Source organism: Charadrius vociferus, unplaced genomic scaffold (genome assembly GCF_000708025.1).
Source record: "Charadrius vociferus isolate BGI_N301 unplaced genomic scaffold, ASM70802v2 scaffold90, whole genome shotgun sequence".
Classification (NCBI taxonomy): Eukaryota; Metazoa; Chordata; class Aves; order Charadriiformes; family Charadriidae; genus Charadrius; species Charadrius vociferus.
In genome coordinates, this window is record NW_009647222.1 from 4,407,230 (window position 1) to 4,424,412 (window position 17,183).

Sequence of the window (17,183 nt, forward strand, 5' to 3'; positions counted from 1 at the left end):
AACAATGAATGTGAGTGGTTCCTTTGAGTTCACTGAGGCTAATTATGGGCTCTTTTCTTCAAAGCATTTTTACCTAAATTGAGGAAGCACTTAAGCACATCTTTAAACATTTAGCATGTGACCGGCCATAATGAACTGTCCATTATTGTCAGCCTCTTACACGCACATAGCTGACCGTATATGTATACCTTTCCAGGACTAAAGGCACATTTTTAAGGTACAGGTGACATGTTGATTTGTGATCTGATCTGCTGTAAAATTTTAATTGAACATTCTCAAGTTGGGCAAAATCTTTGTCCTACCAGGTGGAAAAGTGGTCAAAAGAAGGATAATAATGCCAGAAGCTGAAGATAATTGCTTTCTTCTCCCAAAGGGCACTCACAAATCAGTCTTCAGAAGTTAATGTTGTATAAAGCTCCTGAAGTGGGACTATGAGTGTTATTTAGGATACTAAATAAGCTGGAGTTTTTCTCAGCATCAAACCAATTGACTATGTCACTTGGTCAGTTTGTATCTGAAAATAGATACACCCAATTGCCTGGAGAAATTAAACTCCTCCTCAGAAAGGGGAGGTGGGGGGAACTCTGCTTGAATATTAACATTATTAGTATTCTCCAGAGCTGAAAAAAAGCTATAAAATATTTACTACATGAAAGGGATATTGGCTAGCATACAGATACGATCACTACAAAGATCAGTAAGTCTAACATTTTAGATCATAGGCTCTCCTGGGTAAAGAATCAAGTGACTTGTCACTCAAGCACAGAAAACACATTGAGGCCAGCTTTCTATGTTATCAAATTACCTGACCTTACAGTTCAATATTGATTTTAGATTCTTCGTCATCTACTGTCTTGGTTTCCTTATTATAACTATAATGCAATTTTCTAATAGTGTTATTTCCTGTGACATTTCCTAATCATTGTTTACCACATGCCCTGATTTTCCATCTTAGAGCAACATTAAATAAAATAGCATTAAAATGGCATTAAATAAAAAGAGCATTAAAATATATTATCAGAACAGTTTGCAAACATGAGCAATACTATTTGGTATATAAAGAAAGAAACCTATCAATACAACATCCTCCTTTTTTTTTTTTTTTTTTTTTAAAAAAAAAAGCCATGTTTGAGTAACCTATCTGCAATTAACTGGATAGATATAGTCCTGTGGAAGCTCAACGATACTTCAGTTTTGTAAGGAAGATGGGAAAATTGTGTCTTATGGGCAAGATCTACGCAGATAGCTATGTCAGGCAAGAAGTTGTCCTCGGAGATCTTAAATCACACAATCAACCCTTGCCTTTTCTAAAATTCTTCTAGTCCGCGCAAAGCATTGTGCTTCCTATTTCCTGAGTTCACAGTAAGATGTATCCTGAGCTCCCTGCTGCTATGAGGAACATAGCCCTTTACAAATCAGTCCATGAATTATCTGTCTTTATTTAGCAGCAGGAGGTTCAAGACTAAGCTAAAAAAAGGTACTGATATTAGCATCTGAGTTTTTATCATTTTAAGAGCTGCTTTTTTTCTCAGAAACTATTTTTCCAGGTAGCAAAATTACCGTGGACATTAAAGAGGTATAGCCCAATCAGCAACCACTGTTATTATAAATTTAAAGCGTACATTGTAAGTATAATTTTTCCTGTCCCCACAGAAAGATACTGTAGTAAGAAATTTTGTTCAATGTGAACAACAATGTCAATGTAACATGCTTATAATTTTGCAGTCTCAGACCATAAACATTAGACTATTATTCTCAATCAGTAATTAATCATAATTTTGAAATCGGCTGCAAATGCAATTATTAACTGAATTTTAAAAATGTCCAAAAATGTTCAGTCTTTATGAATTAGTTCTAAATAATGGTAGGGCCAACGTCAGTAGCCATTACTTATTCAGGATACCGCATAGCATTTACTCACACAAGAAGTCCCATTAGCTTAATAAATCATTGCGAACGTGCCACTCTGGAAATCAGACCACTGGGTTGTTGCAAGCCTAGTGATGTTGCTTTATTGAGCAGGGTGTGATCCTCCAGAACAACTGTTACTGCAGAACATCATTAATAGTACCAGATGTGAACAAACAGTGATGCAGGTTTGAGATTGTCGCCATCTTTGGACAACAGGGGAATGTTACGGTAACCTGTAAATATAAGGACACTTTATTAGTGTATTAACAGCAAAATCATAGATTATGATTGAGTGGTTTTATGATCTACTATGCAAATAAGGCTTAATTTATGATTCTCTAAAAAACTCTTCAAAAGAAACTGAAATGATAGAGAACCCAAATCCCATTTCTACTTATTTTCTCTTCTATATATACAGTATTTCAATTCTGGTATTTTTAGACACAAAGTGAAAAACTCCAGTGTCTTTCAAGATGCAGTGTTTTTTCAAACTGAAGACTTTTAGTCCAGTGATATTTAAACATGGGGAAGGCATACATCTTAACATCCAAAGATGTTACGTGCTGTGTGCATTGTTCTGAAATTATATAACTTGTGAATCAACAGTGATAGTGCCTTAGAAAATAATGGTGTTGCATCAGTAATTCACTATCCAGCTGAGGCAGAAAAAAAAATTGTAGTTTAAAATCTTCTACCATGATATCTTAAGTCTGTTAAGGATTTCCTTTTACATATGAGTGATTCCCAGTATCAGAAATAAGGCATGCCTCAGAAACTACGTGTTCATCTGGTTGTTGAAACATTTGGAGAAGCTATAGTTCTCACCTTCAAACTTAATTAATATACCTGCTTGGAAAACAAAACAATCCCCTCTCCAGAACCCCAAACCTGCATTGCTTTATATGACTGTAAATGTCAGTTATTTCATAGTAATAAACAATGTCACGATTAAAAAGAGATGTTCTGTGTTTTATCTATGTATCTATAACTGCAGTTATTTAAGTAAGTATTTGTTATGAATAAGTATCGACATTCACAACTGCAGTTTTCAAAATCCTTCTTTAGATGTGCCTGGATGTGTGTGTAGTAGTTGGGACCCTCATTTATTTGGGTTTGGATTTTCTTGATTCTTTTATACAACACGAAAGTTCACCTGGCATCTAAGGTTCAGCTTCTGGGCAGCAGATATTAAAGCTGAGTGCAGGCAATACCATTTGAGATCAGTTTTTGGAGCATGCACGCAGTATGTGGAAGACTTGGTTTATTTCCTATCCAAAGATACACTTCAAGGACTAAGACTCATTTCTAATGACTGTGTTCTAGCCCCTACCTACAGAATATGCTACAAAGCATCCTGAGAGAAGTAAAACTTCTTTTTTATTGAGATTGTTCCAATTTATCCGATATAATTAACTACTCTTGATCCAGTGATGACAGCAGTAATAATCAAGTTCCTGTCCTATATTAGTATTCTACATGGCAGACTCACTGGGACAGGGATTGTAACCCAGGACCTTCCTCCTCTTGCCTTTAACCACCCAGCTAAAGAATTATTCTCACCTTCAGCCTTTCTGAGTATACCTACTTAAACACTGCATGAAAAATCAAATACTGCTATAGGTGGGCAGCAAGCATTCTTCCCCAGTGTCATCTACAACTGAGTTGGGAGGCTGCTGCTGCTGGGGAAAGGAAAGCAGTGATGATATACATTTGAATCCTTTCAAGAGAAAATGCAGGGAAGGGTGGCAATGACACAGCTTTGTCCCACTGCCTGTCAAAGAGGAAAAAAAGATGTAAGCACTGCTCAGCTTTTGGAAGCAACTTGCCCTCAGGGGACACCTCAGGAATATGAAACCTAGGGAAGGAGGGACAGTCTTGTAGTGCAGATTAAAGCACTCGGAGCTGTGAAGAGTAAAACGTAAATCCTAACTCACTCTTCACCATGGTTTAGACAGTTCTTTCCTAAGAAATCTAAAGCGTACTGACTCCCTCTGTAAGACGCATTATTTTCCCCTTTCTCTATTTAGGGAGCTTAGGTACCTAAATCAAAGCCATGGTTTCAGACCAGGAATCCAGAGGTGTCAATGTCAAGCATTGCAATAAATTTTGAAATTATCTATCAGTTTGTCTCTTATAAGTATTTTATTTATGCCTCTGGGCATCTTGATGGCATCTTACTTTTTTTTTTTTTTACCTCGTGTTAAGTGGGGTTGGGGAAATTTGTTTGGCACTGTTTATAATAGTTATTGTCCCTACACTCATTTCCTAGCATTTTGAAGTACTCCACTCAAAATCTTTCCTGTAGAATCTGCATGCTCTTACTTTTCCAAAATACAAATCCCCAGTTTGTGACCAAAATTAATCATACAGGCACATCACAGGGACACTGAAAAATTACACAAAAAAAACCCCAACAACAACAAATCAACAAACCCCAAAATCAGTGGTTTTACAAGCATATGTATGCTTTAGTGTACGCTATTTAAATTTATCTCAGACATAAGGAGTTGGCAGGTTTGGGGTTTTTTTTCCACATATATAAATATAAAGGAAATATATATATATAAAAAAATATATATAAATAAAAGGAAAGTAAAAGGTGAGCAGCATAAAAATTTATGTTGGAGAAAAGCAAGTGTGCTCTAAGAGTAATGTCTTTGTTCTTGTGTAACTCCTCAACCTCAACTAAGAATCACAAACAGCTTTATGACTTCAGAACCTGGAAAGAAAAAGCCATTAAGTATCCTGTTAAGCTTAATAAAAAGGCACAGTGCCCATTGCCAGCTCCAATGTTTTGCCTTCACATCTTCATTCACTAATAAAAGTTGGTTGTTTGTTTTGTCAGAAATAGCTTTGGAAATTCAATGTAGTAAACAGCCATTTTACATAAGCCTTTCTCCTTGGCCTACTGACTTCTGTGTCTGCTCTTTATGTGCAGCCAATTAATCACCTAAGATTCCAGAAGGTATACTGGTACAACAAAAGAAACACTATCAAGAAAAATACTATAAATATGTTGCTTCATTTATATTCTTTGTTCTCCACTCTGAAAAGTTGCAGAGAGGTTACCTGAGGTCTTGAGGGTTTTTTTTGTTTTGTTTTAATTTGGTTTGTATTGGGTTTTGAGCCTAACTGAATAGAAAGTGCATGAAACTGTTGCTTTTATAGGAGTTTTGACTAATCAATCTTCCTTTTTCCTACTGTAATGAGTTAAAATACCATCTGATCAGTTTCTATCCAGAATGGAACACTGCAGTAGGAATAATTAACTGTCATTAATATTCTTTTGATTTATACGCCATGGATTTGCATACAGAGACTACAATGACTTAAAAAACCAAAGAGTGCAATTTTTACCAACGGTTATACAATTCTTCTTTAGGGAATAAACATAATGCTGTACTCTAGCAATACTACAGTAATGATAAAAGCCTGGAACATTGTAGGTTTTTTTGAGCTGTTATAGGTGGCTCACATAAAAATGTTACCTTTACTCAGGCTCAGCAGTGGTAAAGTGTATTGACCAAGGAATTCATTTGCAGTCAGAGATATTTCATCCTCCACACAGAAGCGTATCAATGCCAGTTCTGGAACTTGAACAGTAAATGAGAAAGTTTCATCCCATCTAGGACTCAAAGCTAATAAAAAGAGAAAATACACAGTATCAAAATACTATTTCATTTATTCTACTTAATATCTGAATTACTGTATCTGCTATCACTAGTCTGAACTGGTAAAGGTTCCTTCTTCTTCCCTAGACTTCTGTGCCCATTTAAATAAATGGTGATACACCCACTGACTGCAGTGGTATATAGGTCACACCTTTTTTATAGGTTATGGAGTTAAAACTGTCAGAGGGAAGCTCTCAGAATGAAGCAAACATAGAGAGCTTGGGACTTGCCTACAGTATGCAGGCCAGCCCCTTCTAAGGATTTGTTGTGTATTAGCTACGCGATACTGTAAATCTAAAGCCTAAGAATGTTGGTGTCATCTCTTAGGTAACAGCAAATGGGACAGTGAAAGCCATGTTAAGAACCTCTGCTCAATTTAAATGTTCCTATAGCCATACCAGTTTCATGTTTTTCCCTAAGTTTCTCCATTTACAGTGTTGGAGATGAGGCAGGAGCTAAATAAATTAGGTAGTAAAGTGATCACTTGACCAAAAATACAAAGATGTGGAACAGAAGCAGTTGCTTTGTCTTGAGCAATGTTCATACAGAGAGAAAAAGAAATTCAGGGGTCAATTTAAAACAGCAGCCATCTACAAAAAGGAAAAATAGAAGACAGAGGCACAGAAGAAAGGAGATCACAGGTAACTTTTAGTCTGACATATCAAGAAGATCTATATGATAAAGGTAAGGGAGTGCTCAAAGACAACTTCAAAGAGTACACACTTCACCTGTCAAGCAATTAAGCAACCAGTCAGTCCTACTAGAAACTTCATATGAGCTAAGTGATAAAGTCACAGAATTTTCTTCAGTAAAAAACGTCTTTAAATTTAGCAATTGTGTATTGGTGTATTGTGTGGTGTATTGGTTTGGGCTGGGATAGGGTTAATTTTCTTCATATCAAGATGTATGGTGCTATGTTTTGGATTTGTGCCTAAAACAGTGCTGATAACACACCAGTGCTTTAGCTATTGCAGAGCAGTGCTTAGTGTCAAGGACTTGCCTCTTTCTCACGATGCATCACCCCCTCCTCATCCCAGCGAGTAGCCCGGGGGTGCACAAGAAGTTGGGAGGAGGCACAACTGGGACAGCTGATCCCAACTGACCAAAGGGGTACCCAAAGCCATATAACATCATGCTCAGCATAAAAAACCTGGGGCAAAGAAGGAGGAAGGGAAGACCTTCGGAGTTACAGTGTCTGTCTTCCCAAGTAACCATAAAACATGATGAAGTCCTGCTTTCCTGGAAATGGCTAAACACCAGCCTGCCAACGGGAAGCGGTGAAAGAATTCTTTATTTTGCTCTGCTTGCTCACACAGCTTTTGCATTACCTGCTAAACTGTCTTTATCTCAACCCAAGAATTCTCTCACTTTTGCCCTTCTGACTCACTCCCCCATCCCACTGGGGGAGAGTGAGCAAGCGGCTGTGTGAGGCTGAGCTGCCATCCCGGTGAGCCCACAACAAGGAGTAAAGATAACACATTCCATCTTCCTTCAGGAGAGTGCTACTACGAGAGTTTGTGCTTCCTTAACCTGCTAGTCCACAAAAATGGCACATAGCATGAACTTTTTGTGCCAGAAGAGAGAAATAATTGCAGTCTCTGTAAGTACATAACAGCTTCTTGGGATGAAAAAATGATAATTCTTTATAAAATATTGTTGTGCTTTGTTCACAGGCAAGACAATAAGACTGATGCTCACCATTGCTTTTTACAACACTAGATTTTTTTTTCACTTGATCTTCCGGCACACCGTAAATTTCTATGTGCACTAAAGGGTCAGCTTTGTTAGTCTTCGACAGGTTACTGGGTGGTAGCTGATGACCACTGATGAGCTGGAAAATTAAAGTTGTAATGTACTAAAATAACAGTAAGAATGAACTTTACATAGTAGCCATACAGTAGCCATAGTAGCAAAAACTGTTCCATAAGAAGCTACTATAAGAAGCATATACCAGCCATAAACTGTTATAAAAATACATATTAAACACGATAAAACTAAGAATATGGTGCTTCTTATTTAATTTAATTCTTGGCTCATTTCACAGAATCATGTAACAGTTTGAGTTGGAAGGGACAATTAAAGGTCATCTAGTTCAACCCCCCTGCAATAAGCAGGGACATCTTCAACTAGATCAGGTTACTCAGAGCCCCATCCAACCTGACTTTGAATGTTTCCAGAGATGGGGCATCTGCAACCTCTCTGGGCAACCTGTTCCAGTGTCTCACCACCCTCATCATGTTAAAAATAAAATAAAATATTTTATATCATGCTTTAAATAATAATTTCCAGATGTAAGTTGTTATTCACTAACTAGCTATAAAAATTATATTTGGTTACCATATGAAATAATAATGTTGAAGAAATCAGTCTCAGGATTTTTCCAATTTCTGAGATGAAAATCATGAGTTCCTATTAAAGCTGTGGCTAGTGGATCAGCACAAACACCCACAGTGGCACCAGCATTGTGTTATAGGGTATGTAGCAAACTGTCTCACCTGTATTCCTTCTCTTTCACAGTAACACGTAAAAACTCTGCATTTAGTGGGCTCCCTGATGTTTTTGTCCTTAATTTAGTTAGCTACCTGGAAATTTTGCCTCAGACTGCCCTGTAATCTGGCACCCAGCCTAAGAAAGGATTTATGAAAGTCACAATTTTCTCTGCTTTCCATCTATATTTCTGGACACCTAGGAGAGAATAACCATCTGTATAGTAATCTGCTTTTTAGAAGTCATTGTATGGCATGTATCAAGACAGAGAGACAAGCCTGCAAGCCTAGGTGAAAGATATGACTTTTATGATCCAGACCTCAGGACTAAGCATCAAAACTCATGATACAGATTCTTATTCCCCTGTCAACCACCAAAATAATCAAACTCCACAAATTCCAGCTCTTGCTTAGATATTTTCTGTAACACCTGGCTCCAAAAAGAGTTCTAGCCGGAAACACTGAAATGTAGTGGCTTAGCAAACCCTGATGCTGTCCTCTTTTTTCCTAGAAAATAGATACTACCTTCACTAGAAAGTTTTGCAAGATGCAAGCACTGATGGACTACCCGCTTAGAACCAGGGAAGCTTCTTTCACATTCCCTGAATGTCATGACTCAAATTCAGCCACATTGGCTAAGTCCTGCTTCCCACTCTTACCCCATTGCTAGACCAGTTTAACTCTCTCACAGGGTGGGAAAAGAGTGGGCTGTTTTCAGCACACTATTACCCAAATTCCTAAATCAAATCATTTTTTTGAGACCCAAGCTGAAGCAGACATACAGAGAGAGTAGTAAATAACATGGTAGGCTCAGGGGTTTCCATATGCAATACCTTGGATATTTCTTCTTCAAAGGCTAAATGGTTCTTGTTGATGGGAATTGTGGTACATCAGGTTAAGAAGGTTATTGAATTCAGTAAAATCGGGCCCTGTGTGATTTCTGTGTTCACTTATGTTCTCTTCTCTTCATTCTTTGTGAGTCTGACAGATTTGACCCCTAGATGTTTTATATCTTTGCCTTCTAACTGTTAAGTAATTTCTCCATTCATCAAGTTAGGAACTCTTCTTCAGCAGAAACTGGTTTTCCTTTGCCTCCTGCTCCTGCCCCTGCCTCTTTTTGTCTTCAACCACCATTTTCTGGGTTTTGCTGCTGACTCTATGAATGAGGCTCTCTAAGCCCTACCGTCACTCAGCTGGTGGGACACCATTGCTTCTTTGTATCCTGCACTACTCTCATGGTTTAGGCAGACCAGTTGTGCTCAAACCAGGACAACTACCCAGCCTGTTGTCTCAACCTGTGTCCTCAGTCTAAAAAGCTGCCTTTCTCTTTTCCAATTTCTTCCAGACCCGGACATTTCCTTTCCATTGTCAGTGATCCTGTCTGCCTCCTGCATTGCAATTGGGGATTTTTCCTCATCTTAATTAACTCCAGCTTTATACAAATAAGGGCTAAAATAACTGATGTGTATGCATGGGTGCTTGAAATCATCCAGTAATGTCTATTCATAATTGGTATGCTCACTGTTAGGACACTAAAATGTTCTTGATTAGGCGTATGCATTATGTAAGTATTTTATAATTGTTATTATCTAGTGTCTTATCTCCACTATTTATTTCTCTGAAAGAAACAAAATAGCAATTATACACTAATTTTATGCTAATTAAACTGCATTTATGCAAGCAGTGTACTGTGTAATCAGAAATAGCACTTTTTCATTGGGACAGGGTAGTTTTCTAACTAGTGAACAATTATAAAACACCTACTTGACCTCGAAAGAAGGGGTTTTCTAACCCATTAGATTTAAAAGGCATGTATTTCTAATATTTTTAAGATGTAAATCAGATTTGAATTTGAGAGAAGTACAAATAATTCAAAGGCTTATTGATTCATCCCCTTTTTGCACTGATTTATATCATTTTAGAATGATAAATAGTCTTGTATGTATGCATAGGAAAATAATGAAACTTAAAAGAAATATGAAGCTTCCTATCGTATCTTTAAAAGTTTCCATTTGTCAATTAGCATTATGATAGTACATGTGGTATTACTAATACTTAAAGAAAGTAACACCAAAAGTACACATTTTATTTCTCAGTATTCAGAGTTCAGTCCCCACAACTGTAAATGACAAGTGCCTTTGTCAGCTGCACTTGTGACATAATGCAAGGTATATTTATATTTCTGTACACAACACCATGAAAAATCATGTATTTTTACAGACTCTTATAACTTCTGAACACCTGCATATTCTTAACACACATAAGTGAACTACAGATGGGAAAACGTCCAAGCAGCAGTAGATACTCTATGAGAGTCTTAAGATGTTATTGAGACACAGTATTAAACTTCCCAACAACCAAGAATGGGGATAAAATGAGAAACCAATAATAGATAATAAATAAGCCTGAACTACACAACGTTTGTTTTCATATTTTATGGAAAAACCACAACAACTAACTAAGCTTACCCTAATTGACAGAGACATCGGTTTACTGTATCTTCCCACATTGTGTGGAGTAAATGTTGAATTGTGATTTCTCAAGAATTCTGGTTTCAGAACATAGCCACAACCACCATTGTCTAGGAATTTTCCATTTTGCAATTCCATTTGTACTCCCGGTGTCTGGAAGTTTAAGGCCACTATGAAAATAAATAAATACTGATTTTAGTGAATTAAAGTTGATACCATTTTACAAAACAACTCTCTGAAAATAATCGTAAAACCAAAAGAAAGCGATATTAAAATATCAACTCATATGTAAGTTCCTGTTACTTCTCTTAAACTTAGCAGAATTGAAAAATGAATGACTCATGAGAAAAAGAAGTGCACTGTTTAAAACTGCACCACATTTTCAGAATCACCGTATAGATCTTTTTTACACTGCAGTGTGTTTTCCATTTTCTTTCTAAATTAGACCTTGAAGACTACGAAATGAGAGAACTTTTTTTTTCTCTATGAGGACTAAATTCACATACTAGTTTCTCTGCAGTGGCAAGACCCTGCACCCTAAACCTGCTTACAAAGTTCTGGTGTAGAAGGCAAAAATAGAGGGTTGTAACTAACCCTAGTTATGATGCAGAATTTGTCACAAAATCATGTCACTCAGAAGTTAAAGAAGCTTTAGTTCAGAGTTAGAATATTCAGTGCAAATACCTATAAGTTTATAGAAGCAGAAGCATTTTTTAAAGTGTTCTTAAATTTATGTGAGCAAACTCTCTTCAAGCTTAATCTTCCAGTACTGGTGTTTACTGTTAGTATACACCTGACAGATTTTCTTTTCCTTGGAAGCTCAAAACATTTTTGGTTTGCTGCAGCAGCAATAATAAAATGACACACTTCTCATCAACAGGATATTGTAATTCATGAGATAAAGCCAACATTGAAATAGACCTGTTTAATGAAATTTTCCCCTATTCCAGTACATTGGAGCTTCCCGTCACATTCAAAATAGAAAATGCACAAGTTAAATCAGTGAAGTGATAACATGACATGTGTTAAATAGAAAATGATAAGAAGTTATTTACTTGATAGCTTGGCAGAAAAAAAAAATGAAGACTTTAAGCAGTACAAGTGACTCCTCATAATAATTCAGGAAGTGGACCTTAATACATGTTCCTATGAGATAATATAAATGCATTCAGTGAACATTTGGCAGAATTCAGAAATCCTTATCTCATGTGGAAAATGCAAGAAATTTGGATCTATTTCACTGCAAAAATTATTTGTTTCTTCACGGCTTTGATGACCCTTTAAAAAATTTCTGTATTAAATGACACAAATAAGAACAGATCTGTAGAGTGAAGCAGCTGGTAGTATGGACCTAATGTTTGCACTACTTTGTTTTCACTGGGGTTACTTCAGAAGAGCTCTAGCCTGGTCCCATAACCTCAATGCCAATTAATGGCTGGAACACATCAAGTGCTCCCAGAGTGCATCCTCTATTTCATCTGAAAGGAATCCCATCTGTGCTAGCTAAGATTGCTCTGCAACACAAACCAATGTGCAGTAAATAGGAACAATTGGAAACCTTGCCTAAAAAACAAACCCCAAACGAACAAAACCCAAAAAACCCAACGAGAACAGAACACAACATACACTCCTGCTTTGAACTAAATGCTAATGTAGGCGTGGGCATAGATTCTGTGTCAATATGCAAAGGAACTTTAAGCTTATTTTACCTTTGACAACAGAAATTAAACTTCAAAATGTTCGTATTGCCCATTGCACATCATTGCCTTTTTTTTTAAGAGGGTAATTACTCTCTTGGTATAGTTTTGGCAGTGGTTCACAATTTGGATTTTATGACTCAACAGATCATCCAGAAACAGACCCAAATGTGGTGCTATATGACCCTTGTTGTGTCTTAATACATTGATTCAAGCAGTGTAATGAACACTACAGAGCTGCAACACTGAGACCCCTTGAAGCCTAGATCCTGGCACGATCTACAGATAATCCAAGATCTCTCAGCACACAGGTAATTCCTAGGCCAAAGTTTCAGAATAAGTGGTTTAAAAAGTGTAACTGAAATTAGGCAAATCGAACAACCATAGCTTCAAATAGCAGCTTACACATGATGAAACAAATTACATGATTGCACATAATGATACTGTTGCTAAATTTGCCAAGTTTCATAGGCTACTAAGCAGGAAAATCTGATTTAACAACAGAAACAAGCAAAAGAGAATACTTTACATTTTAACATATTAGGAAAATTACTTTTGCAATAGAAGTGAAGAGCAATGTTATTATGGGTTGATATCTTCAAACATCAACACTATATTTTTACTTAATTTAGTTTTACCTTAGAGTAAGTTAAAAACACACCAAACAGTAGTTTTAATTTACCTACTGATTTCCTGGTATTGCAAGTTATAACCCAATTAATGTAAGTGAAAGTGAAATTTTGTATTATATTCTCTGAGATGCATACCTTTACTACAACTGTTTGCAAGGTTCATAGCTGCTTGGGGCTTCCTAGGGCAATGCTTCATGGTGTACTGTTGATGCACAGTTTTTCTTTTGATCACATGCAGTTATAACCCTAACACTTCCTGAGAAATGGCAATGTTCTGAAATTCAAACCTTGTTTCCATTGTCTACCAGTGTGGTCTTAGCAACATCTTTCTTGCAAGGAAGACTGAATTTCTACCCAATGTTTCATCTTAGTTTTGCTGAACTCAAGAACAGAACTGTCAGTAACATGCTTTGTACTGTGGTTTTATGAAACAGTAGAAATTTAATGCATGCACAAAGAGAGCTTTAAACTGCTGTTTTCTTGTGGAAAGCAGTCCCAATAAGCTTACAATGAAACTATCTGAACAGTATATAATCCTAATATATGGTTTTCATGTGAACGTACAGGCACCTGAAGTTTAGCACTGTGTAAGTTAAACTTTCTCCTCAGTCCTTCCATTAAGCATGAAAGCCTTTTAATATTGACATCAAAATCAAAACAGCAGAGCAAAACATGGGCTCAGAGGACAACCCGAGCAAAGGAATTCCTCAGCATGGTTCCTGCATCTGAAACGGAACCAAGTCTTTCTGGAACCATGAGGCCAAATCTCCTTCAGATCAGAGTATTTAATAGTCAAGTCTTTTTTCAAAGTAACAAAGCTGCCATGGCTGTCCCTGTTGGCCCTGGATGTAAATAACTTCATATAGCACACGCAAGTTATGAAAGAGCCTATCTCCAAAAAGGTGAAACAATCCAAAATGCTCAGAGGAATACAAAGGGTATATTTCATCCCAAACCACTGTATCACAAGCAGTTGATTGAAGTCAGTAATACCTTCATCATCTGAATGATAAATATAACACTAATTTCTAAGCCCTGTGAAAATACTAACTATCACAATATCCTCAAGTACAAATAATGTTTCCCTTTCAGTATATTGAAAATATTATTGAATCTAATATGCAGTCTGGTGGAGTTTGCAGAGGGAAATGTAATGCATACTACAGTATCCTGTAAACCCTTCTCACTAACAGCAGATGTAAGGAAGATAATGTGCTCTATCACCAAGTAGTCAGAACATGTAACCTGGGAAAATGGTGGAACACAATGGTTTTAAAATACCTTTTTCATCTGAATCTATCTGAGAAATTAGAAAGACTTCCAACATAATTAAGACTCTGCCAAATTACAGCAGCCTCCTCAGACTGCTCTGAGCCTGAGCATTTCTCGCTATTCTGGTCTTGTCTTGACATGTCACTCTCATCCCCACTGCTATCTCCGAGTGCTTGTAAATTCAGGTTTGTGGACATACCATCCAAAGTCAGCCTAAGTCTCCTCAGCATCCTCTTTGCCTTGGGCTTCATGAGTTTTTGAAATCTTTACACAGATTTAGCCCTCTTGCCAAATCAGTGAATAGGTGAGATCCTACCCAAACTTTATGAGCAAGGACTGACCTCTTACCAGAAAAAAAAAAAAAAAAAGAATACAGAGTGATTGGTTCCCTTACAACACACAGCAGACTTAACTGGTTAGTACAAATTATGGCATACAAACTGTCTCTCATCTCTTTTTCTGACCAAAAAATTTGGTCAATCTGTATGTATTTTTTTCCTCTCCTTGCAGAATAAAATAGGGCTTTAGCTATTCAGACTCCAAATTTTATTAAGCTTAATTGTAATTTCTGGCTTTGCTTATCACTGACGCATTTTGAAATGGATGTTCTTATTCTACAGAAACTTAATTTATGAATGACTCGCAACATGAGGTACACTGCTCTACTAAGAGGGACTACTCTTCTGAGAGCTGCGTAACATGCATAACTGCCTGACACATCATGCTCAGCGTGTGCAGTCAGTCTGTCATTGTTTTGGGGCCAATTCAATACTGTTGCTTAAAGACAGTCTCATTAGAAATGTTAAGAGTTCAGTGATTCTAGCATTCATGGTTGATGACATTGTTCCTACTCAATTACAGGTAGCTCTACTGGAAAAAAGATGTCAGGTGATTAAAAGTCATCCATTGTCCAAGTATATCTACAACTGGTTTCAATTAGGGATCCTCTCTTGTGAGGTTCTTATGGGAAAAGTACCTAAAGCATTTCTGATAAACTATCAAATCTAAAATCTAAATTGATTTTTGCTATTTAATTAATGTGTCAGTCTGAAAGTTACACTTCCGTGTAAGTCTGAGGATCTTTTCACTTATTTCACACCTGAAACATACTTTTCCAAAGTAATGTTTAGAATTCGTTTGCCTCATGCTTCTTGGCAGAACAGTATATGTTATCAACTTCCCTTTCCTGTTTTAGTCTGAGTCTCTAACACAGGGTTTAGAATCAGGTCAGCAAGGAGTTCAGAGACAATTGTGTCCCTGTCATTCTTTTAAATTAACTAGATTTCAGATAAATTATTTAACATTCTATTAGTTGTCTGCAGTTGTGTATTTAGTGAAGATAGCTGGGAAAATTATATTTCATTTGTCAACAAAATGCTGACGAAACGAAATTTCTATGTTTCTTTGCTTTTCAGTGAAGTTCCAGTATCTATTACACACACCAAGAAAAAAACCTTCCTAAAAAGAAGCAGGCTCCAAAGTAACCCAAGTGCTTTGTCATAAACCTGGCAGTTAGAGAGCTTCCTGCAAGAGAAAGATGCAACCTTTACTCAAAACACCTTCCAGCCCTTGCGGCTATTCCAAAGGAAAGGTGAGTGTATTTAGGTAGCTTAATACGTCAGGGTGATATTGTCCCACCTAGCTTGTAGGTGTCTAGACATGAGTTAGCTGCCCCACTACAGCTAGCGAGGGTCTGGGCAATGAAGTTTAAGGGACAATGTAACCAAAGATAGATCCATCCTTTAAGTATGAGATTAGTCGTAACCCTGGAGTCTGCGATTCTAATCAGTGTCCCATTGGGCTGGGAACTTCTGAGAGCAAACAGTAAGAGGTGAAACAACATTTTGGGGGTTCCACAAATCATGATGGCCATGTGGCCTATTACAGCTGTGGATTTTTTTCTAACTATATGACTTTGTTAATAATAAACACACTTTGTTTGACATCTTAGTATCTTTCCACAACACGCCATTCAATAGTATTTAGTAAGATTTATGTCCGTTGTGTAAGATCTAGTTTTCACTTCCAAAACATGAATTTTTGGACTGTTAAAATCATATTAGGAAGAAAGTAATAATATAAGAATTGACACCTCCCCGACTTTCAGCAAGCCAGGAACTGATCTATAATGGCTGTCCTTGAAATATCATTTGAGGAGGGAGTAAGCAACCCAATGATGCTTTTCTATGCCTTCTCATTTCACTCTTGCAGTGCATTGCTTGGTTTGGGAGCTAGCAGGAAATCTTTCATGTCTTTCTCATAGCATATTCCCCATGAGTCAGTTGTGGGATAAAGCCACAGCAAGCCCAAACAAAGAATAAGCTCCAGACTGGAAAGATAGCTGTACAGAACAGCCTGGGCACGTTTTTGCCATGAGTTGTATGATGTGTCAGACTCAGCCCCGGCCTTTGAGCAGAAAAGGTGATTTAGTTTGGGACAAAATCTGGAGCCCATGTTGCAGAGATAGTTAAAGCTCTGTTTAGTGGCTGGAAACTAACTATTAGGCTTTTAGATGCAGAATGAACAAAGGTGAAATGTTGTGATGTATCTGTCTTCTACATGTGATAGGCAATGTTTAGAGTTAAGTCATCCACAAGGTTTTAAGGATCACAATCCTAGATTAAGAGTGCTCACAGTATATTACTGCAGTAACATATACTGCAAAGAGCTTTGAGGTATGGCTGAGCAGGGACCTTCTGAAAAAGCTCGGGTGGAAGAAGGGAGCTTACAATAGGTGGAAGAAGGGGCTGACTGCTTGGGAAGAGTATAAGAACACTGTCAGGGCATGCAGGCAGGAAACAAGGAAAGCCAAGGCAGCCTTGGAATTGAACCAGGCGAGGGATGTCAAGGCCAACAGGAAGGGTTTCTTTAAGTATATAGGAAACAAAAGGAAAACTAGGGAAAATGTGGGCCCGCTGTTGAACGAGACAGGTGCCGTGGTGACAGATGATGCAGAGAAGGTGGAGTTGCTGAATGCCTTCTTTGCTTCTGTCTTTACTGTTCAGGTCAGTCCTTGGGAGACCAAGACTTTGCAGGTAACAGA

The 17,183-nt window shown here is 37.3% G+C and overlaps 1 protein-coding gene across 1 annotated transcript in view; it reads right to left on the reverse strand.

The window, feature by feature from the left end:
* Positions 1 to 1,986: 1,986 nt before the first annotated feature.
* The window catches only part of PLCZ1 (phospholipase C, zeta 1), a 50,842-nt gene continuing 35,645 nt past the window's right edge, over positions 1,987 to 17,183 (reverse strand). The window contains exons 10-13 of the mRNA XM_009879657.1: positions 10,537 to 10,709; positions 7,281 to 7,413; positions 5,400 to 5,549; positions 1,987 to 2,144 (exon numbers count right to left, since the gene is read on the reverse strand). Coding sequence (XP_009877959.1) covers positions 2,062 to 2,144; positions 5,400 to 5,549; positions 7,281 to 7,413; positions 10,537 to 10,709 — 539 coding nt within the window. The 3' untranslated portion in view covers positions 1,987 to 2,061. The remainder of the gene's footprint in view (positions 2,145 to 5,399; positions 5,550 to 7,280; positions 7,414 to 10,536; positions 10,710 to 17,183) is intronic.